Here is a 26,466-nt window from a genome sequence, read left to right as displayed (position 1 = left end):
CTTCCGCAGTAGGACCCAGAGGGCTTGCTGTATCTGTCATCACTGAGGCTGGACAAGTACACCTTTATGGGGAAGCTGCCAAACAGGGACGTAAAAATCCTGCCAAAGAAGTTCAACTCAAGCACAAAAAAGTTCAGCTTTGAGCCATGTAATTGGCTCATAGCACCTGACAGGAAAATACAATGGTTCCTGAAGTCAAATTTCTGACTGCTATATATTTGAGGCTGTAGAATTCATACTCACTCAGAACAGTCCTAATAACACTTGCCTAAAAAGTCAAGACGAAGAGGATTAACAGAATGAGCGCGTCAGTGGCCGTTTATAGGAATATTTACACCGAAGATCGCTTCAGACAAACGTATGGTACCGAGGACAAACACAGCGGGCGCGAGAAGCTCCATGAAAAACTCCTCAAGAAATGCAGGTGTTCGCAGGTTTCGTGCCACAACCTGTTGAAGGAGAGAGTGCCGATTTTCAACTGGCTTCCAAAATACAGGCTAAAGAAATGGATATTAGGAGATGCTGTTGCGGGACTGACAGTTGGCATTCTTCATATACCTCAAGGTAATCCGAGTAGAAGGCACATGTGTTGTTTGTTTGTTTATTTGTTACGTTTTTAAGTTTTTATCATAACCTACTTTTACAGTGGTTGAAGACAAGAGAGAATGGAATGAAAATATACATTCCCAGGTAAAACAAAATGCGGTTTTGAAGCTGCTGATGTTTAGCCTACCGGTCACTTTCGTGTTATGATTTGATTAAAAAAAAACCTCACATCAGCAGATAGTCCACAAACTATATGAACCAATCGTTTTAGCTGAATTACAGCCGCTTGCTAAGCATTGTAGCCTACTGTCAACATGTCAGGTAACTTCAAGTCTGGAGATTGTAAAGAAATCGCTTGGTTATAAAATACCAAACAGGTACCGTATAATTCAAATCATTAATGTGTTAATCATACCGAACATAGTACAACCAAAGGTTCAGACCTGAAGTTATTTAATTCATGTACATTAATTTGTGTACATCGGCCCTACGCATTAAATTAAACAAGATGAATGATGAGTCGTAGCCTATAATTGAAAAATGTCCCACTTACCCCAAAAGACTTGGTTCTACACAAGCGTTCTCCAACATAGGCTACACTCTATTTCCTCTAAGCTCCCATGGCGTTTTTCCCCATTTCAGTATAAAAGAGGCACCTGACCTGCATTTCATGCTCTCAGTGATTTCATATGGTGACAACATTATGGAGTCTTTGAAAAGGTCATATCTTCTTGTGAAGAAATGTGCTCAACCTGTTATGAATCTTTAAAAATCTTATATATTTCAATTATGAATTTTTGTTTTAAAGAACAGAAAAACTGTTTTGACACTCATTACCCTTGATATGTTTCTGTATCACTAGGAATGGCTTTTGCACTGTTGACATCAGTAGCGCCCATCTATGGTCTGTACACTTCATTCTTCCCTGTGGTTCTCTACATGCTCTTTGGGACAGGCCGCCACGTCTCAACTGGTAATCTCAAGTGTATTTTCATTGCATGGATTATGGGCTCATATTTTCCAGGTTATATTAGAGCACTGAAAATATGTGCCAGTGAACTGCAGATTGTATTTAACTTTGAATGTAAATAGCTGTGTTGAAATAGCTGTAGTACTCAACTAATTGTTGCTGCTCTTAGTATAGCCTTTTGTCACTATTTAGAATGAGAATATCCCATGGATAATGGACAAAAATGTTTTAAAGTGTGATATACAACTTCTGAGGAATGTCAGATTATTGTGCATTTGAATATTTGAGTATCAAAATGTGTGTTATGAAAATATGAGATGGATATTGGTAATCAAAAGAAAAAAAATTGAGGCTTGTATGGTATTTGTCCCTGTCGTTTGAAAATGTGAATGGTGTTATGATGTAGAGTGATGTTGTGGCCTCTCGCTGGGACAGGTACCTTTGCTGTGGTGAGTCTGATGACTGGCTCTGTGGTGGAGCAACTGGTGCCCACCCCTCTGGCTCTGAATGCCAGCAGTGCCGAGGCTGCAGAGTTTGAGGCCCAGCGAATTGGAGTGGCGTCCGCAGTAGCCCTCCTCTCAGGGATCTTGATGGTGAGGAAGAGTGTGCCGTTAGACCTTCAGAAACATCAGCCACATCACAATAAGTGTAACAGAATGGTTTTCTGGCTAGATATTACATTGGGTCAGAGGCGGACATTCCTGGTTCCAGAAAGTAAAAGTCCTGCCATATATTATTTCTACCTGTGCATTTAACATACTGTAGGTGATATCACTGATTATCTGTTCTACCTGGCAGCTAATTAGGATGAGTTGGTTTACTAAATCGTTGGATCAAATACTTGGCAGGACTTTTACTCTCTGAACCAGGGATATCCACCTCTGCATTTGGTGTTCTGTATAGTTGTTGATGAACTCATCTCTAGTCTCTGTTGTTTTCAGTTGGGCATGTTCAGTCTCCAGCTAGGCTTCCTGTCCACATATCTGTCAGAACCCATCGTCAAAGCCTTCACAAGTGCTGCTGCCTTCCATGTGACTGTATCTCAACTGCAAAGCATGCTGGGGCTACGACTGCCCCGTTACACAGGACCCTTCTCCCTCTTCAAGGTGAGTGTGTGTGCTGCAGTAGGCTACCTCTGTCTGGGAATCGAGCACAGCTGTGAGGGCCAACGGTTGTGCTCAAGTTTGAAGGCTGGCCCCAGCTGTGGCGCAGCTGGCTGGGGCGCCTGCACCGCACGCCAGCAACCCGGGTTCGATTCCCGCCCCGTGGTCCTTTCCGGATCCCACCTCGACTTTCTCACCCATTCGCTTCCCGTCTCTCTCTACTATCCTAGTAGAAGTGATGGTCTGCACACTGCAATGGCTCCAAAAAATAGTTCTTTATTATTTAAAAAGGCAACGTTTCGATCAACAGATCTTCGTCAGGCAAAATAGGAACTAGCATAGGAGGCCTATATCACATGACCAATAGGCCTAGTAATCAAGCACCTGTCATAAACAGGCGGGGTGCATCTGTTGATCGAAACGTTGCCTTTTTAAATAATAAAGAACTATTTTTTGGAGCCATTGCAGTGTGCAGACCATCACTTCTACTTTGACACGTTTTTTGTCTGGCACCTGCTTAAGAAAATTTTGCGGATGTGCGCACCCGTCTCTCTAAAAATATCTCTCTACTATCCTGTCAAAATTAAAGGCACAAAAAAGCCCAAAAAATATACTTTCAAAAACCAAAAGTTTGAATGCTAACGCAGCGAGTCTTCTCTGCAGACCCTGGCGTCGGTGATGGAGAATTTGCCCCACACCAACATGGCGGAGCTCGTCATCTCTCTGGTCTGCCTGGCTGTGCTGGTGCCCGTCAAAGAGGTGAACACGCGCTTCCGCCAGAGGCTGCGCACCCCCATTCCAGTGGAAATCCTCACTGTAAGTTATCCACAAAATGAGACTGACAGGATACGCAGTTACGCACGGCATGACCTATGCATGAGAAGATGTGACTGTAGAAATGTATACCATAATTTCCCTACTATTAGCCACGGCTTATACACTTATTTTGCAACATTTCTTCAGCTATGCCTATGAGGTTAATACACGGGGGGCAGTTAATATGGTATTAATATGGTTTTGTTTCTTTTGACTTGCATAAAACACTGCCGTGCGGCTTATGCAAAATGCGGCTTATACACAGGAGATTACAGAAGGCTTATACACAACCTTAGATTGTGTTGATGCTTTTGTCCACACTTGTGTGCAGTGTTATATCTCTGGATTCTTGTGTACTTTAATAGGTCATAATTGCAACTGGGGTGGCATATGGCTCCTCCCTCGACTCCAAATATGGTATTCAGATCGTGGGCCATATACCTGCAGGGTAACTGAAACACTTTCTTTGTTATACTTCTTGCTCAGAAATGAACTTTTACCAGTAGAAGCATAGATGTATGTTAAAGTATGATTATCCCTTTGTCACCCCCAGGTTCCCTCGTCCCAATATGCCTAAATTGGAAGTTCTGCCAGAGATTGCTGGGGACACAATCGCCATCACATTCGTAGGCTATGCTGTGTCTGTCTCTCTAGCAATGATTTACGCTGACAAGCATGGCTACTCCATACAGCCCAACCAGGTAGCCCATCTCTCTCTCTCTCTCTCTCTCTCTCTCTCTCTACCTTAATCTCTCAATCTCTCTCTCTCTCTACCTTAAACTCTCATTCTCTCTCTCTCTTTCTCTCGCTCTGTCTCACTACGGCAGAACAATCAGGGGGATCCTAAATCAAGTGTGATCCAACTGAACATTAACTTACTAAAAGCAGCAGAATTTCTCTTAATGCTGGTGTCTATGTGATATTTGAATTGCAGTGTTGTTGATGTCCTCCCTCCAGGAACTGCTGGCTCTCGGCGTCTCCAACACCGTCTCCTCTCTCTTCACCTGCTTCCCCAGCTCTGCCACTCTGGCAACCACCAACATCCTGGAGAGCGCTGGCGGCCACACACAGGTGCACACTCAATCAATCATTCATTCATTCATTCATTCATTCATTCATTCATTCATTCATTCATTCATTCATCATTCATTCAGATTCATTTTGTACATAAATATTCTATTAACAAACAACATGGGCAGACATTTATGTTTGTTTGTCTTAAGGATGAGTTGCTTATGTTTCCTACAGCTGTTTTTCCATCTTCCTTTAAATATGAATTTGATTAATTTCCTACTGGAGTAACGCAAAGCAATCACATGACTTTAGGTGTTAAGAATGTCTTGTGGGGGGAGCTGTGGAGCATGCGTCTTAACCACATTCGGTTTGAATCCGAACCTGCTGTCATTTCCTGATCCCGCCCTATTTCTCTCTCCCACTCATTTCCTGTCAGTCCAGTCCTTTCTGAATAAAAGTGGCAAAAAGTCTGAAAATATCCTTAAAAACAGTAATGTTCTGTGAATAGCCGTAATAGTCTGAAGAAGCTGCTCTGGTCTGTCCCACAGCTCTCTGGCCTGTTCACCAGTCTAGTGGTGCTGATCGTGCTGCTGCTGATTGGACCTCTCTTCCACTTCCTGCCCAAGGTGAGAGCGCGGAGCTGGAAGCCAATTTACGAATCCTACTATGGCCATGCCCTAAGTCCCGCCTTATGCCTACGCCTGACTGGCTGAGCTCAATGACACTCACGCTGTGCTGGGTTAGGATAGGGTTACGGTTAGGGTTAGGGTGCCAATCAGAGGGCGACATAGGGCGGGACTTGCCGTGGCCATAGTAGGATTCATAATGGCCCTTTCCGAAACGGATCCCTACTCACTTCGACTCGGTTAGCGAGTGAACTTCCTTTTCAAGTCCACTCGTGGGTGCGGAGAACACTCGCATTTGAAGGGTTAGGGGGTTAAAACAGCGCTACATTTCGGATGCGCTTGAAGGGAGAAGGAAGTTGACGTCATATTCGTTTTCATAGAAATTATGAAGCCAATATATATTAAATCGCCAATTAAGATGTTCTGGACACCCCTATGTATTAGGATATACATCCCTCTTCTCTCCTTTCATTACTATGAGTGAGGAGTTGCATTTTATGCTTTATTTAACATCAAATTATAAAAGTGCTGTAAATGCGACCTGCACATGTGTTCAAATATTACAGCCTACTTCTGTACGATCTTGCACATTTTACTGAGTATCAAACTGAACATGAGTTGTTACAATGTAGCTTAAATCACGCTTTTCTCTGTAAATGCCGTCATACGGACCAAAAAACAACTGGCAGGGAAATTCACGAGCTGCACGAACACTTGAAAACGGTTGCACCTGCGTTTCAAGTCAGCATCGATGCTGACTTGCTCCTGGAGGCGTGGTAGCCCCTCTCCCTAGGCACTTCACTCGACTCAAAATTCGTTTCGGATGATACTTAATGTGGCGGACCCTCGCGTGAACGCGCAAACGAAGTGGAAGTGTGTAGTGTTAGGATTTAGGGGCTGGTTTCGGAAAGGGCCACTATCGCGAGCTGGAAGAGGTTGAGCTCCTGTTCTGTGTGCTGCTGCTCCTGCCTGGCGTCCAGACTCACGTGTCCCCCTGTGTCCCCTGTGTCCCCCCCTCTCCTTTAGGCCGTGCTGGCCTGCATCAACGTGATCAGCCTGAGGCAAATGTTTGTCCAGTTTCAGGACTTACCGGAGTTGTGGAGAGTGAGCAAGATTGACTTTGTGAGTACTCATCACTACAAACTTTATGAAGATATAACTTCAGGTCATTTCATGACTCGTCCTATGAAACTTAAGTTATACTGTATATGTATATATTGCTGTGTGTGTGAGTGTAGGTCGTGTGGCTAGTTACCTGGCTGTCAGTGGTGGTGCTGAATGTGGATTTGGGTCTGGCCATTGGAGTGGTCTTCTCCATGATGACCGTCATCTGTCGTACTCAGAGGTAGGCATCCTCACTGCAACGACATACTGTATGTCAAACACAAATAATCTGTGAGACTCACTTAATCAGCCAACTCATTAGTTTATTGTTACGCTTATTCACTCCATAGCATTGTGAACAAATATGTATGGGATATAGGGTTATTAATTTTGCAGTCTTAATAATTGCTAGTGTCAGAAGGGAATAACTGTGCCTCAACTGGAACAGTCCCATTAAAAGTATTGAGCTCATTATGTAACTCGCCCGTGTAGAAAGCAATTGAAAAGTTTTAATTAGAATTTATGCATTTATCAGCAACAATAACGCGCTGTTGATTATTTATGCCCCCTAATTATGAATCTCCGCACCCTGGGGCAGGGTGGGTAGTGTACTGGGGGCCGCTCTATCCCTCGTTGGCCTGCTATTCTAAAACAAACTCTCCGAACGCACTCCTCTCCTGGAGGACGTTAACTTTTCACACTCGCCAGAGGAGAGCGGAGGCATTGGCACGAGGCGATGTGTGTGTGGACTTAATGAGTTGGGTTATTTTCTGCTCAGGGCCGGGTGCTCGGTGCTGGGGAGAGCCTCCAACACGGAGATCTACAGACCTGTAGACAACCACAATAAGGTGAGGCCCCAAACTTTATTAAAAACCATTGATCTTGTGACAAGTGACGTGGTAATCTGACATGTATTATACAATTGGGTTCGATGGAACTATTTATTTGCCTGAGGAAGCGCGTGGCGAAACGCGTTGCTCAGAAATAAAAGCTTAAAAGTGTAGTCCAATGGTGTGCGGTGATCCTTTTTTCTTTTTTATTAATCGTAAACCTGCAAGTCACCAGCACCCAACAACCCAACTTAATTGGCTGTGCAGGGGGATTTTGGATTTTTTGAGTGGAACTATTTATTTGTTTCTGATTGGGCGAGAGACATTCCATGTCCAGCCTCCGGCCTCGTGGCTATGGTCGAACATCACCCATGGGAATATTACCAACCCCACTCTCACTCGTGCTATATGGCTTAATTATGCCTCAACAGAGGACATGGAGCTTTGATATAAGCTTTGATATATGAAGTGTCTTGTCTTGTAAAAGCTTTGATATATGAACTTCGCTCACTTCTTGTCTTGTAAATGTCCTTTGATATATGAAGTTCTCTCACTTGCTGTCCTCTAAAAAATGTTTCTAAGGCTGCGTTATGTTCACTGCTGTTCTCTTCGCTCCTCTTCCTCAGTGCTATGAAATTCCAGGAGTGAAGATCCTGACCTATAATGGACCCATCTACTACGGCAACCGGAGCTTCTTCCGGGCCGACATGAGCCGACTGCTGGGCCTGAGTCCGGAGAGGATCCGGCGCAGGGAGAAGGCCCGGAAAGCCCTGGAGAAGAGGGAGCGCGAGTCCATCAGCACAGTGGTAAGAGGAAAAAAAGCATTCAAACACACAAAATGCTATGTGCCAGGCTTTGGCATGTCTTTCATTAGGTTGGTGGGTTATTCTCTCACTCATTTAATAATAACCTACTGTATCTGTATCCTTCCTCAGGAAAGAGGTGTTGCAAATACGTCTTTCTCCTCTGAAAACGAGTTCTTTAAATCAGGTCAGTGACGCTATACTGTAGGTGTGATCTAGAGATGAGCCCTTTTACGCTGGCCTCTTGTCCCAGCTGGACACAGTACTCACGTTCTGCCCTTGTCCTGTGTGTGTGCCACTGCAGAGGCCTTGGAGAGCGAGGTCCAGGCCGTCCTCATCGACTGCGGCAGCGTCATTTTTGTGGACGTTGCAGGAGCCCGGCTGTTCATCCAGGTAGAGACTATTGTGCATAGTTAGATAGATAGATAGATAGATAGATACTTTATTGATCCCCAAGGGGAAATTCAATATTTCAAATTCATGCATAAAAAAATCATGCATATGACATTAAATGAGGATGAATTTGTTTTCCTCCTGCGCCCTCATCATATGGGTTAACCTGCTTTTCAGATGTGTATCGAGTGTCAGAAGGTTGGAATGAGGATATACCTGGCAAACTGCAATGGTAAATGTGCTTGCACACACAGTTAACGTTTTTTTTGTTGTGATATTTAAAATCTGTTTTCTTGGACACTACTATTGTAGAATACAGTAATTTCCCGCATATAAGCCGCATTGTGTATAAGCCGCAGGACAGTGTTTTATGCAAGTTAAAAGAAACAAAACCATATGAACACCATATTAACTGCCCCCTGAATAAACCTCATAGCTGAAGAAAATGTGCAAAATCAGTGTATAATACAGTGATTTTCGCAGCTAATAGTCGGGAAATTACGGGTACTTCACTCTCCCTGTTCAACCCCATGTTGTCCTGTAGAGAGCTACTATTGTAGAATACTTCACTCTCCCTGTTCAACCCCATGTTGTCCTGTAGAGAGCTACTATTGTAGTATACTTCACTCTCCCTGTTCAACCCCCTGTTGTCCTGTAGAGAGCGTGCTGAAGATCTTGACCTCCAGTGGCCTGATGAACTACATGAGTCCTCAGCACATCTTCGTCACCGTGCATGACGCCATGGTCCACATTCAACAGCAGAAGGTAGGCAGGAGCTAGAAGGAGGGGAATGATCCACATACAGAAGTGATTGGCCTATATCAGAGCGGTAGATAAAACAGAGTGGCGACACTCCCATAGACCTCCATAGGAAAAAATGGCAGCGCTTTTTCCAGGCTATTTCCTCGTTATGGGGCTTTTGGAACTGTTTACAGCCAATCTCTTGGTCACTAGTCAATGAGTTAATTGAACACCTTGCAGCATCCAGAAGTACATCCCACCCTCCTGCGATTCAGACATTCAGCACAGGTTTTTTTGGAACTTTTGATCGTGGCGACAACATCAAGTGTCGCAACTCTCTCTTTCTATGGCTCTGGCCTATATTATCCTCTGTGACAAAAGAGCATTCTGTGACCGACTGAACTAAAGTATGTGTGTCCCTGTTTTGCTCAGGAGAAACCATCAGAGAACAACACAACAATCTGGGTGTAAGATGCCATTTTTGTGAGAATGAGAATGTAGCACCTGGGATACCAACCGAGTCGTGGAGGGAAGAGAAGTTTCAACGGCCGGAAATGGACGTGTTGACGGGCTTCAACAGGGTCACCAGTGGCCTGCCTTTTCTTTTGGTCAAAATGGCCGGTGATTAAAAAAGGCCAGGTATATCCCACATGACTTGCACAGAAACCAATCCATTTAGAAATTGGTTTGCTATGTTTGTGATGCATCAAAGGGAAGGGTTCATCTATCATGTTTTATACTCTTACATTCTGTATTGTCTAAACTGAGGTTATTGACCATATCTTATGAACGTGGAGACTGCACTGAGTATTAGCTGAGATTTGGTAGAGCAAAATAAATATACGTACTGTATACCAACATGTCATAGAGGAGCATGATCTTGTTTTCTGCTCTCGGCACTACTATCAAGGTATGGTATTCCGCTAATATACCATGCTCTATAAACATTTGTCTCTGTGTACAATAATATAATGAATAGATCCATCCAATACATACCACGTAAAAGCAATACAAGAATTTGACAATAAAAGCTTTTTCAGACCAGTATGCACCTGAATGAAGTGAAGGGTCCTTACAGTATACTTTATGTTCTGTTGTGCTGTGCTCTCTACTTACAAGAACTGTAGGATATCTGCCCTCATTATCAGGAAGTGTGACTTGTTAACATGGAAACCATGACCAGTTTACCGGAGAATATTAGATGTATGCCTAATTCCTACAAGATATAACCTCTCTCTTATGCACACACAGACATAGACCTCCCACATGTTGGCTATCTCATCACAATTACTCAAGACCTCCACTATGAGCCATATGCTGGAATGGGTGTCTGCTCTACAGCATGGGGGCCCGCACTATCTACTTGTTACAGTTGTTATATTTGAATGTTGGCCTGGGATAGAAAGATAAAGAAATAAATTATTTTGTACTTTGTACTCAATACATTTAAGATGTACTTCTTGATGCTGGAAAAAATGACATGTATTTATTTTTGTCATTGATATATGAATAATGTATGAATAAACATGAATTATGTACACTAACCCCAAATTTGGTTTCACATTACAATATGAGCCTGGATAAACACTAAACAATAGTAATACATATAATAATTTATTATATTATAATTTAATATATTTATTTATTTTTGTTTACTAAGGTTAACTGTGAACATGAATAAGCAGTTTATGGTCTATGCTATTCCCATCACAAGTCAACTTTGGACATACAGTATAAGTTAGCAGTGTGAGGTCTATGCTATTTGCATTCTTACTGGCTGGTTCACCAGGCTGCACATCCTCTCCGGCCTCAGTCTCCTCTATGTTTGTCCTCTCACTGACTGGTTCCTCCTTGTTCGCTGATGACCTCTGCTCCTCAGGTGGTCAAGGCATAGGACCATCTTTCTCCATCATTTCCCTCCACTTCTGGCCATAGCCAACAACCTATCCTGTTAGAAAAGGTTAACTACGGGCATTAATAAACAGTTTATGGTCAATGTTAGGCCCATAAAAGCTCAACTGTGGGCAGAAGTTAATCATTTGAGGTCTATGCTATTTGCATTCTTACTTGCTGGTTCAGCAGGCTGAAGATCCTCCTCAGCCAGAGTATATCCTCCATATTTGCCTTCTCAGTGGCCGGTTCAATAGGCCGAAGATCCTGTCCAGTCTGAATGTCCTCCATGTGTCCCCAGCCTCTCTGGAGCTCCCAGTGTTGCTTGTGCCTCACTTGAAAAGCCTCAGAAGAGTTTAGTCTTTCCTTGGGTTCTCCAGGAGCCCCATCTCTCAGCAGTGTCTACATTACTTTAAACATTAGCTGAGTGGTTTTTCTTGATCCACCTGGTGTTCAGCCCAGATGATAGTTGTGTCTTCAGGTTTCTCTCTTTCTCTGACTTGATCTGCGGCCATGGCGGAGCTGTGACATATCCTGTACACTTTTGGTCCTTCGTATCGTGTACTACTGAGCCGGGTCTCGGATGATGTTGAAGATGGCTCTCATGACTTCCGTGAAGCGTAATAGATGTATGAATAGATGAGGAAACACTGAATTATCAAACGATTATGAAAACAGCTGATGAATGAATAAGTGGAGAATCATCCGCAGAAAGCTCTCTCTAGAAAATGGAGGAGGCTGAGGGGGATCTTCAGGCTGCTGAACCAGTAAGACTGTTGGACGACGTCACTGTAGAGAAGATGATAGAGGAGAGACAATGACGCCATCATGCCAACACAGGCTTTGCCCTTCTTACAGGCGCATCAAATTGATGATTTGTTTTACAAATAATAAAATAATAATAAGAAAATAATAATACAAAATGCCGACATATGAAGAGATAAAGCAATAGTAATCATAATCATTTGTTGTTATTACTAATTCGCTAAATGCTGGCTTAATAACTCTTTACTGTTTCATTTTAACTTTTGTAATTAGCATATTCTGTAAGTGTTTTTGGACAAAGCCGTCAAATGGCATCATTAGATACAGTAGCATGAGCCACAATTGCTATGACAAAAAAAAAGAATATTTCTACTCTTCTACTGTAAATAATGATACATCATTTAAAATAATCAAATCAAATAATTTAAAATAATCAAATAATTACAAGTGTTCTTGTACGCAGAAAGACTCAGACAAAGAACTGAATTTAACCTTTTTTTTATTTTAATCAGACATAGATGGGTGCATGTGCATTGTTGTTTTTTTTTCTCATGTTACCGGCATCTGAAGCCTGCGAAACGAATGGAATGCACATCAGAGGGGTTCTAGGTCAAGGTTAAAGGATGCAACTCGCTTCACAGACTTCTGCCACAGTTTCCCATAGCCGCCAGCCACTCCTACTGGAGTCAGGTCCATCAATCTCCACACACTTAAAGGTTTGCTTTTTCAGCAGGCTGAGACAGTGACTTGGGAAATAAAAACACCTTCGATACAATAGCCAAGGTCTATCGTTTTTGTTTTGTCGTTTTTTTCCTTTATCATGAAGACACACAGACAATGCAGCATTTCTTAAAAAAAAAGATTTGGCATCACTAACTAAAAAATAAGCTTCCAGAGCACAGTGCATATGGCTCAAGGTCATCCTAAAAATTCAGTGCAAGTAATACATGCTGCTGTTCCCTCATATCCCATCCCCCACCATAATACCCAAAATGCACCCCCACACAGTTTGAAAGAAAACACATTTTACATTGCTCTGGTCAGATGTAGAAAGACAGTAAGTGTACATACAAGTGAGTGACAATACAGTGTTATAATCCCTGCAAAAGACATCAACATTAGATTAATTTAAAATACACCTTGATGATAAGGAGGCTGTTCTTATCCTTACTGATAACATGTCCATTTTGGCATTGTGGATACACGACATAGATTACACTGCTTTTAAGTCTCTTCTCGGTTCTCAGCAGCACTTTTGATTGGTGAACTTAAATTAATTCAAGCCATGGAGAACAAAGGTGAGGAGAGGACTCTGTGTAAACACTGACGACGAAGCACATGCTGAGAAAAAAACCACCAACATGTGTTCTGTTTTGAGAGCGAAAGTGACAGCGAGCAGCTGAAGGTGACCGGTGGAGTGGGCCCTGCGTTGCGGCGATGGAGACATAGCGTCACGCTGACACACACTGCCCTCTGCTGTTCCTCCTCCACATCCACCACCACTGTTACCTTGACCTGATAAAAAAATCAACGCCGAGTTCAAAAGCAGGCCATAAAACAAGCACCCAAATTAATTATTTTCCTGCTTGATGTTGGATACCCATCTTTTCTCCTTATCATCCAGTGTGTATTTCAAAAGAAACCTCTAGACACTACATCCTCAGGGCATACGCTTTTAAAGCTCAAGGAGTGCTTTGCTAATTGGCATGGTGGAAAGTAGCCCATACCAATTAAGGAGTGGTACACAAGACCGGCCAAACGCTTCAGTCTACAGCATCCTGCAGATATCCTTCCCCAAGTCCCCCCCTCTCGCCCTAGAACGCAAGCAGCCAACGCCTTCCTAATCCTTATTAGGACCCGTCTGAGTCAAGCCCTGCCAACATTCGCCTCTTTCAAGCGAATATAAGGCAAGGACCCTATTATTGAACAAAAAACAAAAAACACAAAGTTTATGTGTGACAGAGCAGCCAAACGAGGGACTCATAAGCAGCCGTTAAACAGTACAAAGCATGTGCAAGAGAATCGCTTTCCTTGAATAGAAGAGGTGAACCATGCAAAAAGCCTCCGAAGCGCACACACACACACACAGCAAAATGATACACGAGGGTGTATGACACTGGGCATACGGGTACATATAGGTCTGATATGTACAACATCAACAACAACAATGAGAATCAAAATAAAGGAAAATGAAAATAGTCCACTATTGCTAAAAAGAGTTCTCTCTATGCAGACTATGAATTCCACACAAGCCAAAGTAACAGTTGTTGCACTTTCCTGCATAGGCACTTGGTAAATTCCAAATATAAATTCAGTTTACCAGTTTATATAGTTTAAAAAAAATCACCACGATTTCCCAATTGTGTTGATCCATAATGAAATATTAATGACAACAGTTTGTTTCAAAAGTATTGAAAACAACAATACTGTTTGCAGTAAAGTCAAAGACCTTGTCCTTTATGTACCTTTCTGGAGTTCAGATTGCCGCAAAGACAAGGTACAAAGATTTACACATCTCTCTAGAAAGGTCTTTGTCAAAATGACTGACATTAAAATCAAGAGTAAGACAAAAAAAAACATTACAGGTCCCTTTTCATTAGGATGGATGCAGCCTTACCGAAAAGCAATCAGTCGCCCGCTAAGCTCACATCTACCCCATCACTGGCACCTGGCCTGAGACCTCCACACCTGTATGTCAGTCACATCTCGACATTTTTACACAGGAGTCTGTGTCGTATATTCTGTTTCGACCACCATGACCGCCATTTTCACAATCACATACATCCTGACAAAAGGGGCTTTGTTACCCCCCATCCCAATTTAGTCCCACTGAATCAGGAGAGATGTGGTGGGAAGCTGTGAAGTGGTATGTGGCCATTTAGTCCTGATGTATGACTGCCATCTTGTGGTAAAGATGTTAATTGCAAGTGAGGCAATGCAAATACTAGTTTAGTCCGAGAGAGAGAGACAGAGAGAGAGAGAGAAAGAAAGGAAGAAATAGAGAGAGAGAGAGAGAGAGAGAGAGAGACTTATACTGGAGTAAATGTGAAAGTTAAGGCGAAAATCAAGACATGGAGATATGACAGAGCTCATCTTACTGCACAACCAAGAGATAAATCCTGAACAAATTGAAAAACCGTTTCCACTTCTGGATAGTGGCTCATCATGACACAATACTGAAGTGCTGAAAACATACCTCACGTTTCTCTGAAATGAGGAAATGAATCTGGAAGCACCCGCTCAACGGCCAGGGACAAAAATAAACTTTTTTCTCGTCCTCTTGGCACTACAGTCAAACACTAAATCTGGAGGTGCTTGTGACCACTTAAGAACTCAAGTCATGCTTCTAAGCTCTCAACTTCATCTCATGCGCTAGCCTAGTCACATTACACAGATGTTTGCTATGAACTCAAAGTTAAATCAATTTCACACCACATACTCTGACATTTTGGTCACATTTTGGGCCAAGACTATTCTGTCATGAGACAACTATTACCTCCATTCGAAAATACGTTCATGGCAAATCAAAAGTAAATAAATAACTACTCCATAATTATATGCCCCGTTTAAGTTGACCTTAGAGCCAAAAATAACCCATCATTTCTAAGACTAAAAAGTGCATCGATGCTACTATCATTCTCCTTGGGTTCTAATATGCGTGTACAAAGACACTTTGGTCACTGGAATCTTGGTTGGAGGCAGTGCAGCAGTATCAGATGGACAGACATAAGGGGTTCAGGCGCTCCATCATATTCACAGGCAGGTCATGCAACATCAATCAGTCCTTCAATCTGTCATCCCAATCAATCAAAAGTCAATCAAACAGGAACGATCCGAGCAGTAAAGGGCCGCTGGAGAAGGGAGCATGGTGGAGGGTCGACGAGGACAGGACTGGGGGGGGGGGGGGGGTGAGGGCGGTCATCGTGTTAGCGTCTCCCATTGTCAAAAGGAAATGTGGATCGTATAGTCATGGAGCAAACACACGGACTAATAGCTTTGGTGACCGACCCAACCAGGAGCTTTCGTCACGGCCGGAGGGCGATACGGTCACTGTCTGGTGCAATGGACGTGAGTTGGAGTGTGACGTGAGCAGTTCTCTCCAGGTTAACGGAGGGATGGGGGGTGGAGGGGTGGAGGGGTGGAGGGGTGGGCCGGCCGCCATGGCCGAGGCCCAGTGGGAATGGCACAGCTGTCCACCGACAAACCACCACAAAAAAAGCTGTAGGAGGGGGCATGTTATGCCCAGGCATAGAGGCACGTCACTCAAACGTCTTTTTCTCGTGCCACCGCTGTCGCTCAAAGTTAGTGAAACCTGCACTAAGGTCAAGATGTGGGCCTTCGATGACTAATTCAACATGGCTGTAGATTGTCTGTAGACTCCTAGAACACTAGAATGGTCTCTTTTTTTTCCCTTTTAAAAATCCCCAGGGCTCCCCACCCTCCCTAGGACATACTGTGATGGACGTCTTTGGCAACACAGGCACAGGGTGGGTGTGGGCCAGCTCACGGCAGAGAGGTGGGGGGGGACGGGGCACGGGGGGACGGGGCAACAGAACGGGAGGGCACAGGAGGTCAGTTGCGGGTGAGACACTGGAAGCGGTTCTTGAAATAGAACAGCTCGCTCCTGGTCTGGACCGTGTCCGACGAGGAGGGCGGATAGCGGAACTTGTAGTAGGCCTTGTCGCTCTCCGACTGTCCCCACGGGAGTTTGATCTTGGACGCGTGGTCCACGATGACGTCATCGCAGGAGGCCACATGGAGAATCCCAAGGCCATCAATAAAGAATTCTGAAAGAGACGAGAGCCGCGAGACCTATTAGTAATCTGACAGACACACATTTAGCATCATTAACTAATCATCAGCAGGGGCGTACAGTGTAGGTTTGGGCTCAGCTTGGGTGGGGAAACATAAGATAAGATCACAGAAGCTATAATTAGCTGTAACAGGACATACCCCCCCTTCGGTTTCAGCTAATCAACTGTCGTCCTGGCTGTCGAAATCGGTCCAAATAACACAAAGGTGTAAAATATTGGTGGGGACAATTTTGTCATCTCAAAATACTAATGGTGATTAGTCCCAAACATCTAAACCTACAGTACAGTAAGCCTATGATTATCAGTAATTGATCTATCAAGTAACATGGACAACTTTTTCATATTCTGCATAGACTGAACTACCCTGCAAACATGGTATCATAACTGAATCCGATGGAGCTACCACTACGTAGCACTGAATACTCTCTCTGTCCACACTGAATCTGTAAAATATGGCCATTCATACAGTACGTCTAGTTCAAAACAGCAGAGCAAGCCACGTGACATGGGGCGCCTGACAAAAGCTCTACTCAAAACGTTGCATTGTACAGTATCACACTGCACAGCACTTCCTGTTGTGGTCAGCTAGGACATTCCCATTGAAAACAATGTAATGCTACTGATTTTAATGCTAATTTAAAATCCGCCCCCCCCCCCCCAACACACACACACACACACACACACACAATGCAATGTATTGTAATGCTCGCTCAATTGTAATGCTCACTTGCATCAGTAGTTAGAATTTGGTGTACTATTGCCAAATGTACTTACAGAGTATACACATACTGTCCCTAACTACATTGACCTCTCCTCTGTATAAGTGTTTTAATAAATATAATATTACATATAATACTGACACTATACTGTGTAAATTATGTAAAATATACATATTGTTACTCTCAACTGTCTATCACTGTACATATTGCAATACACAGCATCACCACATAATACCATATTTTTGAACTTCTAGTGAGAAGTGTAGGTGTCTGAGCATCACAAGAGCCAACAAACAGCTACAACCAAAGGAAGACTGGCGTCACGGGACAAGATTCACTGACTCACCCAGATGAGCCACCCGAGCCAGTCGAGGGTCGAAGCCCACTTGCTGGACCTTGTCCGTACGTGCCAGGAAGAAGTTGACCACCCCCTCCGCCACCACACAGTTGGGGTAACCCTTGATGGGGTGGTGGAAGCCCCTGCGTATGTGCAGGCAGTCCCCGTCCTCTCCACCCTGATCCAGGGAGAAGGTCTGCCGGTAGGAGGCCTTGTAGCCGGTCACTTCTCTCACTGCACCCCCGACCTAAGGACGGACAGGGAGAGGGAGAGAGAGAGAGAGAGAGAGAGAGAGAGAGAGAGAGAGAGCGAAAGAGAAAGAGAGACAGACAGACAGACAGACAGAGAGAGAGAGAGAGAGAGAGAGAGAGAGAGATTGAGTGACGAGGGAGTAAAAGACTTGGGCTATGAATAGTGTGATGGAATGGCATCAACATCTGTGCTCCAGCTAGGCTAGTGGGAGTATGGGGAACTCCCATGAGCGGCCAACGCTGCAGTGCAGAGAAATGGTCACTGTAATTAAACACAATAAGACATTCATAAACAGACGCCCACGGGCCAGAAGTGTGGAATGTGCTTGAGTCAGTCTGAAGACGGCTGCAGCACTGATTTCCTGTCAACTGGAGAACTGGCAAACATCACAGAGGAATCTCAAGGACATCACAGAGCCATTTGACACAAATACAATGAGCACCACTAGTTGACCACAAGACGTTTACAGTACTCCACAATTACAGAACTGGCTGAGATACAGTAGCCTGTTCATTCACAGCGAATGCATTTGATCCCGTTAAAAGTCATCTGTTGTACATGCTATTACTGTAACACTATGAATCTCAGATAAAAGCAACTGAGCATAATATTTTTATTGTACATAGTAAGATTAGAAGAGTGGATAGAATCCTTAGAAGGTGGATAGAATATTTTATGGTGCATTCTAAAGAGGAGGGTTCGAGACTGGAATGTGGGTCCTCTGAAACACTGGGTAGCACATCCTCAGAGAAACACTGGGATACTGAGGGATAAGGCCGATTACAAACCACAGACTGGTAAAAATGGTTCCACCTGAAGTACATCAATCAATACATCTGTATGAAGTCAGGGTCACCTTATTTAGTTATAAAAGTGCCTCTACTCACAAAACAGGTTTAGGACTCAAATGCACAATTACATGAGAGTTTTTGAAGTCTTCACTTACAAACTCCTGATTAAACAGAAGGGACATCCATGTGGCAACAATGAACCAGCAAGTAACAAAGAAAAAACGCCTACGTTTGGGACATCTACTCATTCACTACGTAGTGGAGTATATGGTGAATAACTATATGTGCAATGGTTGTGTAAAGTACTGGTTAAGGAGCTGGGCTAGCGTGCAGTAGCCTGAAAGCTACTGTAATGGAGGAGTTCTCTGCCAGGATGCCAGGCTATGCAAACCAAGAGCTGCAGCAGGCGGACCTAAACATCACCAAAACAACAAAACTAATAATAGACTTCCGCAAAGCCAGGTGCCAGATGCCCGATGCCAGGTACACCAACTCACTCAGACAGCATTCTACAAATTCTTCCTTGAATCCATCATTATCCTCAATATCACTTCTGGGTTTTGAGCACTATCCGACGTCTATAGAAACCCACAGAACAGAATCATCAAACTGAGCAGCAAAAATAATTGGACAACGGGAATCACTTGTCAGCATATAAATAAATAAAAATGATTAAAAAGACTAAACAAAAAGCAACACAAATCACCCTGGGCATCACACACAACACACTCTACACAGCCAGTACTGCCTCTTACCCTCAGGACACAGATACAGAGCCTCTACGCTCAGGACAAATAGAGCCCAGTCAAGCTTTGTAGCTCCTCTATTATGGGGGTACTATCTATTCAGGCGTTGCCATATGTCTGCCATACAGTATGTCTAATGTAGGCTAATGGTGTGTGTGTGTGTGTGTGTGTGTGTGTGTGTGTGTGTGTGTGTGTGTGTGTGTGTGTGTGTGTGTGTGTGTGTGTGTGTGTGTGGACGTGGACGTGTGTCTGTGTGCTTGTTTATTTATTTTCTGCACTGTCGGGTCAGCCCTTACAGGAATTTCAGGTTTCTGGTGAACAGTCATATTTTCACATGCAAATTAGGTTTCTAAAAAAAGAGTTGCGGTTAAATGTTGTAGCAAACTTGACGTAATGTCATATGCAAATCATTTACATCACCAGAGGTAAATTTGTTATATTGACTAAGTGTGGTGGCAAATCACTAGCGACAAACTAGTGGCAAAGTTCTGTCAAAACTTGTTGCCAGAACTTTGCTGGAAGTTGGTATGGCATGCAACAGGCTGCAGTGCCCATATTATATACGGTTCCAAGTGCCCAAGGGGCCTCAAGGTTCGAATCCAACCTGTAGTCATTTTCCGATCCCACCCCATCTCTCTCCCACTTACTTCCGGTCACATACAAAAAAAGCAACCCCCCCAACAAAAAAAGAAAAAAGATTTTACTCCACTTGAGTACATTGATAATCTGATAAGCATTTCATTTGCTAAAGAGGATGCCATCAGTTTCTTTTCTCTCTTTGATGGTGGGAAATTCATCTGCTGAAGTGACACATTTTCTTTGTACAAGTAGGCTTACTTGTTGTGCCCAAGCTCACCCTGTCAAGACAAAATATGCCAGAGTGTTTTCTACTTCTTCTACAGTAGAAGTGTACATTAGTGACCCAATGACATTTTGTTGTGAAAGGGTGGACCTCTGAAAATAGCAAATATATATTTCTACAACTTGAGTGTCTGCTTTTCATACAAGAAAAGGATAGAAAATAGACCACAATGTACTGTATGATAACTGTGAGGGCTGCATTGCGCTCTCTGTTGATATTCACCCATATGCTTCAAAAAAGGAACAGGAATTTTCCAGAACAGAATGCTAATAAGTTGCCAAGATTTCTGAACTACTGCAACAAAAACTGCTTTCAGAAAGTCACAACCCCAAGATTGGGAAATATGCTGTAGATGAATCAAATGCATTAAAGTGAGCAACATTTGAGATGTTCTCTACGCCCTTTTTCTGCAGCTAAAAAGTTCGCAGATGATCACATACTGTTTTTATTTCACACAACACAATTTTTTTGAGAATTGGAGTTGTTATTTTTAGGGCAATATCTTACACATGTACTACATACAGTACATACACCAATTAAAGTTGATGTCCAAAGCTTCAGAGTAGCAAAGAATGTAGAAAGTTATGACACCCATACCAGGTCCAGGGTGGTGCTCTCCAGAATGTCCACCAGCTTCTCCAGTTTTGTGTTGGCAGTGAAGATGAAGTCATCGTCCACCCACAGCACGTACTTAGTGGTGACCTGAGACACGGCCAGATTACGTCCAGCAAACCATCCCTGCAAATGAACATTAGTCAATGAACAACACCACAGTAACCGTTAACAACCACTACCATAATTCCCCATCCCTGCAAATAAACATTAGTCAATGAACAACACCACATTAACCGTGAACAACCACTACCATAATTCCCCATCCCTGCAAATGAACATTAGTCGATGAGCAACAACACAGTAACCATAAACAACCACTCCCATGATTTCCCAACTATAAGCCTCGGTTTATACAGTGATTTTGCCAACTTTCTTCAGCTATGAGGTTAATACAAGTGAGCAGATAATACGGTATTAATATATATATTTTTTTCTTAACTTGCATAAAACACTGCCCTGTGGGCTTATACACAACATGGCTAATACACAGGAAATTACTGTACATGCCTATCCAGAAAAATAGACTGAAAAATGTTGAATAGTTTTTGCTTGTGTACACACTTTGAAGACATAAAGATTTGGACTGGGGGTATTCAAATTTTACAATTCAAATTTAAACACACATTTGCCTAATGTTCTTTTATGTCGATATGTCCTACCTTGCATATAGGCCTACCTCCCATTCATTTGAATAGGAAAATAGTTTGCCAATAACCGCCGAGTGGACGGATACAAGGACTTAGGAAAGGTATCTTAAAGAACATACTTGCATAAGGGCAAACGCATTTGAATTTTGTGCAAATGAAATTACCCACAGAAGACAATAATGTATTAGTCAGACATTGGACATAATCTTCATGTTCTAAATCACATCAATAAATTAACATTTCTGACCTTTCCAAATGGCATGATATAATGCTCAATGTAGGGGCCAGTCACTGGCTTGGGATGCTCATTGTCGTCAGCAATCACAATGGTGATAGTTGGGTAGAACTGCCGTATGCTGTCAATCAAATCCTGAAGTTTGTCATAACGCAAAAATGTCTTTGTCGCTATGGTGACAAGGGCACTCATGTTGTATTCTGAAAAATTGAGAGATCAAATGGATTGAATTCATGTGAGGAAGCGCTTGCCATGGGAACACATTTAGAATGAGTGTCTGGTATAACAGGACGCCAAGACTTGTTCTCTTACCTCCTTTGGGGCCTGGGTTATAGAGCTTAGGGGTGACGCCATGACGGACTTTAATCGTGAAGACAGACTGGTGGCCATCAGTCCCAAACTGCACTGGGATACAAAAAGAAAAAAAAACCAACAACAGTGTTAGGATTGAGTTTCCATTGTTTGAGGTGTGTGTTTCAGCGATTTAAACCAACAGATAAAGCAGTGTCCTGATGGGATTTCTCCACAGCCAGCAAAACACAAAGAATTAACGTATTCCAGGCTGATTTTAAGAGTCATCAGTCATTTTGTCCTGAAACAAATGTTTCTGGGATCAGCAACAGTAGGACCTGCTGAAATATATTAATAAACACCTCTTTAAGTGTTATTTTCAGAGCATAGACCAATGATAAGCCCAAAAGGGTGAAAATGGTCATTAGCAACCTTTTGTTTGCGCACACAAGTGTTTTCAGAGCTAGACCAATGAGTTTCAGTTTCAGCTGTTTCTGTAAATGAGAACCTATTTAGAGAAACAGGATGGAGATGTCTGCTGCTTTAAAGGGATAATCCGGAGTGAAATGCACTTTAGATCAATTTTTCGGACTATTGGGAGTACATACGTTGAGTTGACACCAAAATCATGTCATTCGGATGTATTTTGAGAAAGTTCGAGCTCACCGTTTTTAGCCAAAACTCGTTAGCCTGGAAGTGACTCGGGCATGTCCTTTCGCCGCTACAAAACGCTATTTTTATACCTCTTCTACTGTTCCAAACAACACTACACTTACGTGGTAGTGAGTAGAGGGTCCCTAAAGCCAAACCGAAGTATCCCCACGTCTTTATGTGGTCGGATAGAGAGTCCAGAATAAATTTAATCGAGTCAGTACCTTTCCGGAAATGTCGCAGCTGCAGCTAGCAACGTTTTAACAACACTTTATGAACATTTCCGGAAAGGTACGGACTCGATTAAATTAATTCTGGACTCTCTATCCGACCACATAAAGACGTGGGGATACTTCGGTTTGGCTTTAGGGATCCTCTACTCACTACCACGTAAGTGTAGTGTTGTTTGGAACAGTAGAAGAGGTATAAAAATAGCGTTTTGTAGCGGCGAAAGGACATGCCCGAGTCACTTCCAGGCTAACGAGTTTTGGCTAAAAACGGTGAGCTCGAACTTTCTCAAAATACATCCGAATGACATGATTTTGGTGTCAACTCAACATATGTACTCCTATGATGTACTCCCAATAGTCCGAAAAATTGATCCAAAGTGCATTTCACTCCGGATTATCCCTTTAACTAACAGCAGACTTGTGACAGTCTCAAAGTGACCTCCACTTTGTCTATGTCAACTTATGCCATCAGTCTGTGACTCTGAGAACAGCTAATGTTCAAGTAAGTTGTTGATGATATATTTGGATATATTTGCATATTCGGAGTGTCTATTTGCACCCTGGGTACAAATAGCCTTGGCCACACAGCTGAGCTATTTACACCCTGTGACGTATTTTTGCTCGCGTGCTAACCCTGGCAGGACTATCTTGGCAGGAGACGGCCTAAATCCTAAATCTAACCATTTAGGATTATTAAAACAATATTTTAGATGAGAAAGTGGTGCTAAATTTCCATAAACTTCGGGGACCAACGTTTGTCTGTGTCTGTTTGTTGACATTTGAGTACTACTTGCACCGCTTGTGAGTGCCCTGCTGTGTGTGGAGGGTGCCGCGTGCTATACCCCATACCTCACGTACCCTCGTCGACGCTTTACAAGCTGCAGATTGGCACCGCATCAAAAGCTACTTTTTTTTTCTCTCCTTTTGCAAGAATGCAAGTGCAAGAGTGTTTTGGGGGGTGACATTGAAAAAGAAATCTGAAGAGGAGGTGTAGGTCAAGTAAGCTGGTGAGGAGATGTGTAAAAAAAACTTACTGTACCAACATGTCTTAAATGATCAACAAATTGCTGTGCCAAAGAAATCGCATCCTGCCTGCCTCAACAGATATCGTTCTGTTGCATTGACGTCTACCAATGAAGTGTAGTCAAGACCTACAGTATATTTGCTCCTCACTGCCCCTAGATCTAGATCCCCTGCAGTTTGCATGCTGTTCCAATAGATCCACGGACAACTCTTGTATCAACTTGTATCAACTTCACACTACACACTTGCCCACTTTGACAACACACCAAATCACCAAACTCAAAGACCTTGGACTGCACACTGTAATTTAATGTTCAGCTTCCTGACTGGCAGAAGCCAGGTGGTAAGCCCCCAGCACAGGAGCACCACAGGGCTGAGTTCTGCTCTATTCTGTATAATATATATATATATATATATACTGTATATACACTATATTGCCAAAAGTATTGGGCCACCTGCCTTGACCCCCATATGAACTTCAGTCACATTCTATTCTTAATCCAAAGGGCTTAATATGATGATGGTCAATCCTTTGCAGCTATAACAGCGTCAACTCTTTTTACCACTGGTGCACAGTCATGTTGGAACAGGAAGTGGCCATCCCCAAACTCTTCCTACAAAGTTGTGAGCATGGCATTGTCCAAAATCTCTTGGTTAATGCTGAGGCATTCAGAGTTCCTCTCACTGGAACTAAGAGGACAAGCCCAGCTCGGGGATGGCCTGTCCTGTTCCAACATGGCTGTACACCAGTGCACAAAGCAAGGTCCATAAAGACAAAGATGACATAGTTTGGTGTGGATGAACTTGACTGGCCTGCATAGAATCTGACCTCAACCCAACAGAACACCTTTGAGGTGAATTAGAGCGCAGACTGAAAGTCGCCTCGCCCAACATCAGTGCGTGATATCAGTTATCAGGAAAACCCATCCCCTGGCATGCCTTTAACACATGTAACAATAGGCAGCTTGAATGAACATAGCTGTGTAGTACAGAGATTGAGAATGTGATGTAAAGCGCAACAGAAACACGCCTCAGAAGGGCTGAGGCCGGCCCGTCCCGCCGTCTGACACTCTGTGCTTCCTCCTGAGGCATTCTGGGATAGACGCCACTTCAAACCCAATAATCCTGGAGGACCAGCACAGCGTATTATCAGCCCTAATTATAACATGGCTGCATGGCCAGGCCCCAAAGTCACAGGGCCAGACCAGACACACACACACACACACACACACACAAAAGTGAACACACACACACACACACACACAAAAGCAGACACCCACACACACACACACACACACACACACACACACACACACACACACACACACACACACACACACACACACACACACACAAATGTCTTGCATCATGTCCATGTGGTGGTGCTATCAGTCCACTTGCAACAGACGTGAATCTCTGGGTGTGTCCATAACAGGATGAGGTATAAACATGGGGATGGGTATGTACAAACACGCCGCAATGAGAGAAACGCGCAGACTGCCTGCCGTGGGAGCTGAGAATGTCTATTTGCGCTTTTCCGTGTCTTTATATGGCTCTGGATTATACCACTGCTTGGTGAAATTTCCTATTGTGATGCGCTATTTGGAACGTGCATTTTTCTATATACCGCACGGCTATGAAGTAGTTCCTTTTTTTGGGCTTATTACACTTGAATATCAATTCGCCAATGTGAATGTAACAGTAAAAACAGCAACGTTGTATCTAAGACAGCGGCAATATAAACGAAAATGATAGTAGCAGTGGTATAAGCGGGATAATCAACTCCGCGCCCTGTGCGTTTATAGGAAAATAATGCACGTTCGAAGTGGTAATAAGGACCCGACGCCGCAGGCGGAGGGGACTTTACACTTCGATAAGTGCATTATTTTCCTATAAACGCACGGCGCGTCGTTGATTATCCCTTATGGCCTGTGCAGACTACACGATTTCAGCCCGATTTTGCCACGATTGTGTCGTGGCCGACGAATTTCCATTGTCGGGTCCGAATTTTAAAGTCGGGAACGACGTTCGTAGGAGGATGCGTCTTGTAATCTGACATGTTCAACGACCCGCGATTTATTGTCTGCGACATTCTAAGACGTTACGACCAAAAGTCTAGCATGTTTGATTTTTTGGGGAATCTCCTACGACTCCCGTGTTGACACTGATACTGTGACGACACACGACGAGAAGGCAACGATAAATGATCTTGTAATGTGGCCACTCTTGCGGCCACGACACTGCATGATTTTGTGGTTCTCTGATCGCCTAGTCTGACATGGTCAATCGTAAAAGATAATCGTGAAAGACAAAAAAGTTGTGTAGTCCGTACAGGCCATTACATGTGAATTTAAGCTTGATAAAAAACATTCTAATTTGTGTCCTGCTCAAAGATTCTAGAATCTTTGGTCCTGCTGTTACCATTAGTTAGCAGTTCCTGTTTAGACTCTCTTAGCCATCTGGATCACACATATACTGTATCAGTGAGCGTTTTCACAACATTCTTTAGAAACAATGGATCTGGGAAATGGCCCAAAAACAGCAAGAGGGACTTTGGGAACTACTTTGACTCACAATGCTTTTGGAAAAATGGGCCTTAGTCTGATGTAGGCTACATTTAATCTTAAGGAGGAGGATCACCATATGTTGGTC

At 43.2% G+C, this 26,466-nt stretch overlaps 2 protein-coding genes across 3 annotated transcripts in view; one reads left to right on the top strand and one right to left on the bottom strand.

Annotated features, from left to right (window-relative positions):
* Positions 1–242: 242 nt before the first annotated feature.
* On the top strand, positions 243–10,491 carry slc26a10 (solute carrier family 26 member 10). Its single transcript, XM_062541314.1, has 18 exons — positions 243–564; positions 1,409–1,519; positions 1,952–2,109; positions 2,458–2,622; positions 3,283–3,435; positions 3,801–3,883; positions 3,989–4,136; positions 4,393–4,506; positions 4,998–5,075; positions 6,102–6,197; positions 6,314–6,420; positions 6,958–7,027; positions 7,636–7,815; positions 7,945–7,999; positions 8,117–8,205; positions 8,383–8,437; positions 8,864–8,970; positions 9,379–10,491. The coding sequence occupies exons 1-18, from the start codon at positions 300–302 to the stop codon at positions 9,415–9,417; spliced, it is 2,073 nt and encodes a 690-aa protein (XP_062397298.1). The 5' UTR covers positions 243–299; the 3' UTR covers positions 9,418–10,491.
* Positions 10,492–12,083: 1,592 nt separating this feature from the next.
* Positions 12,084–26,466, bottom strand: part of b4galnt1a (beta-1,4-N-acetyl-galactosaminyl transferase 1a) — a 28,126-nt gene continuing 13,743 nt past the window's right edge. For both annotated transcript variants that reach the window (XM_062541313.1, XM_062541312.1), the window contains 5 exons: positions 21,932–22,024; positions 21,632–21,819; positions 20,720–20,860; positions 17,481–17,718; positions 12,084–16,388 (listed from right to left, as the gene is read on the bottom strand). In XM_062541313.1, coding sequence (XP_062397297.1) covers positions 16,174–16,388; positions 17,481–17,718; positions 20,720–20,860; positions 21,632–21,819; positions 21,932–22,024 — 875 coding nt within the window. In that variant the 3' untranslated portion in view covers positions 12,084–16,173. The remainder of the gene's footprint in view (positions 16,389–17,480; positions 17,719–20,719; positions 20,861–21,631; positions 21,820–21,931; positions 22,025–26,466) is intronic.

This window comes from Sardina pilchardus, chromosome 7 (genome assembly GCF_963854185.1).
Source record: "Sardina pilchardus chromosome 7, fSarPil1.1, whole genome shotgun sequence".
NCBI classification, from domain to species: Eukaryota; Metazoa; Chordata; class Actinopteri; order Clupeiformes; family Clupeidae; genus Sardina; species Sardina pilchardus.
Note: the sequence above shows the minus strand (reverse complement) of the source record. Positions and strands in the feature narration are given on the sequence as shown.

What these genes read in the sequence shown, in the direction of transcription:
- slc26a10 (XM_062541314.1), top strand. Translation starts at nt 300, where the DNA reads ATGAGCGCGTCAGTGGCCGTTTATAGGAATATTTACACCGAAGATCGC. An exon ending in TCTTCCACTTCCTGCCCAAG is followed by an intron (nt 5,076 to 6,101) that starts GTGAGAGCGCGG and finishes CCTCTCCTTTAG; the next exon opens with GCCGTGCTGGCCTGCATCAA. An exon ending in TCCACATTCAACAGCAGAAG is followed by an intron (nt 8,971 to 9,378) that starts GTAGGCAGGAGC and finishes TGTTTTGCTCAG; the next exon opens with GAGAAACCATCAGAGAACAA.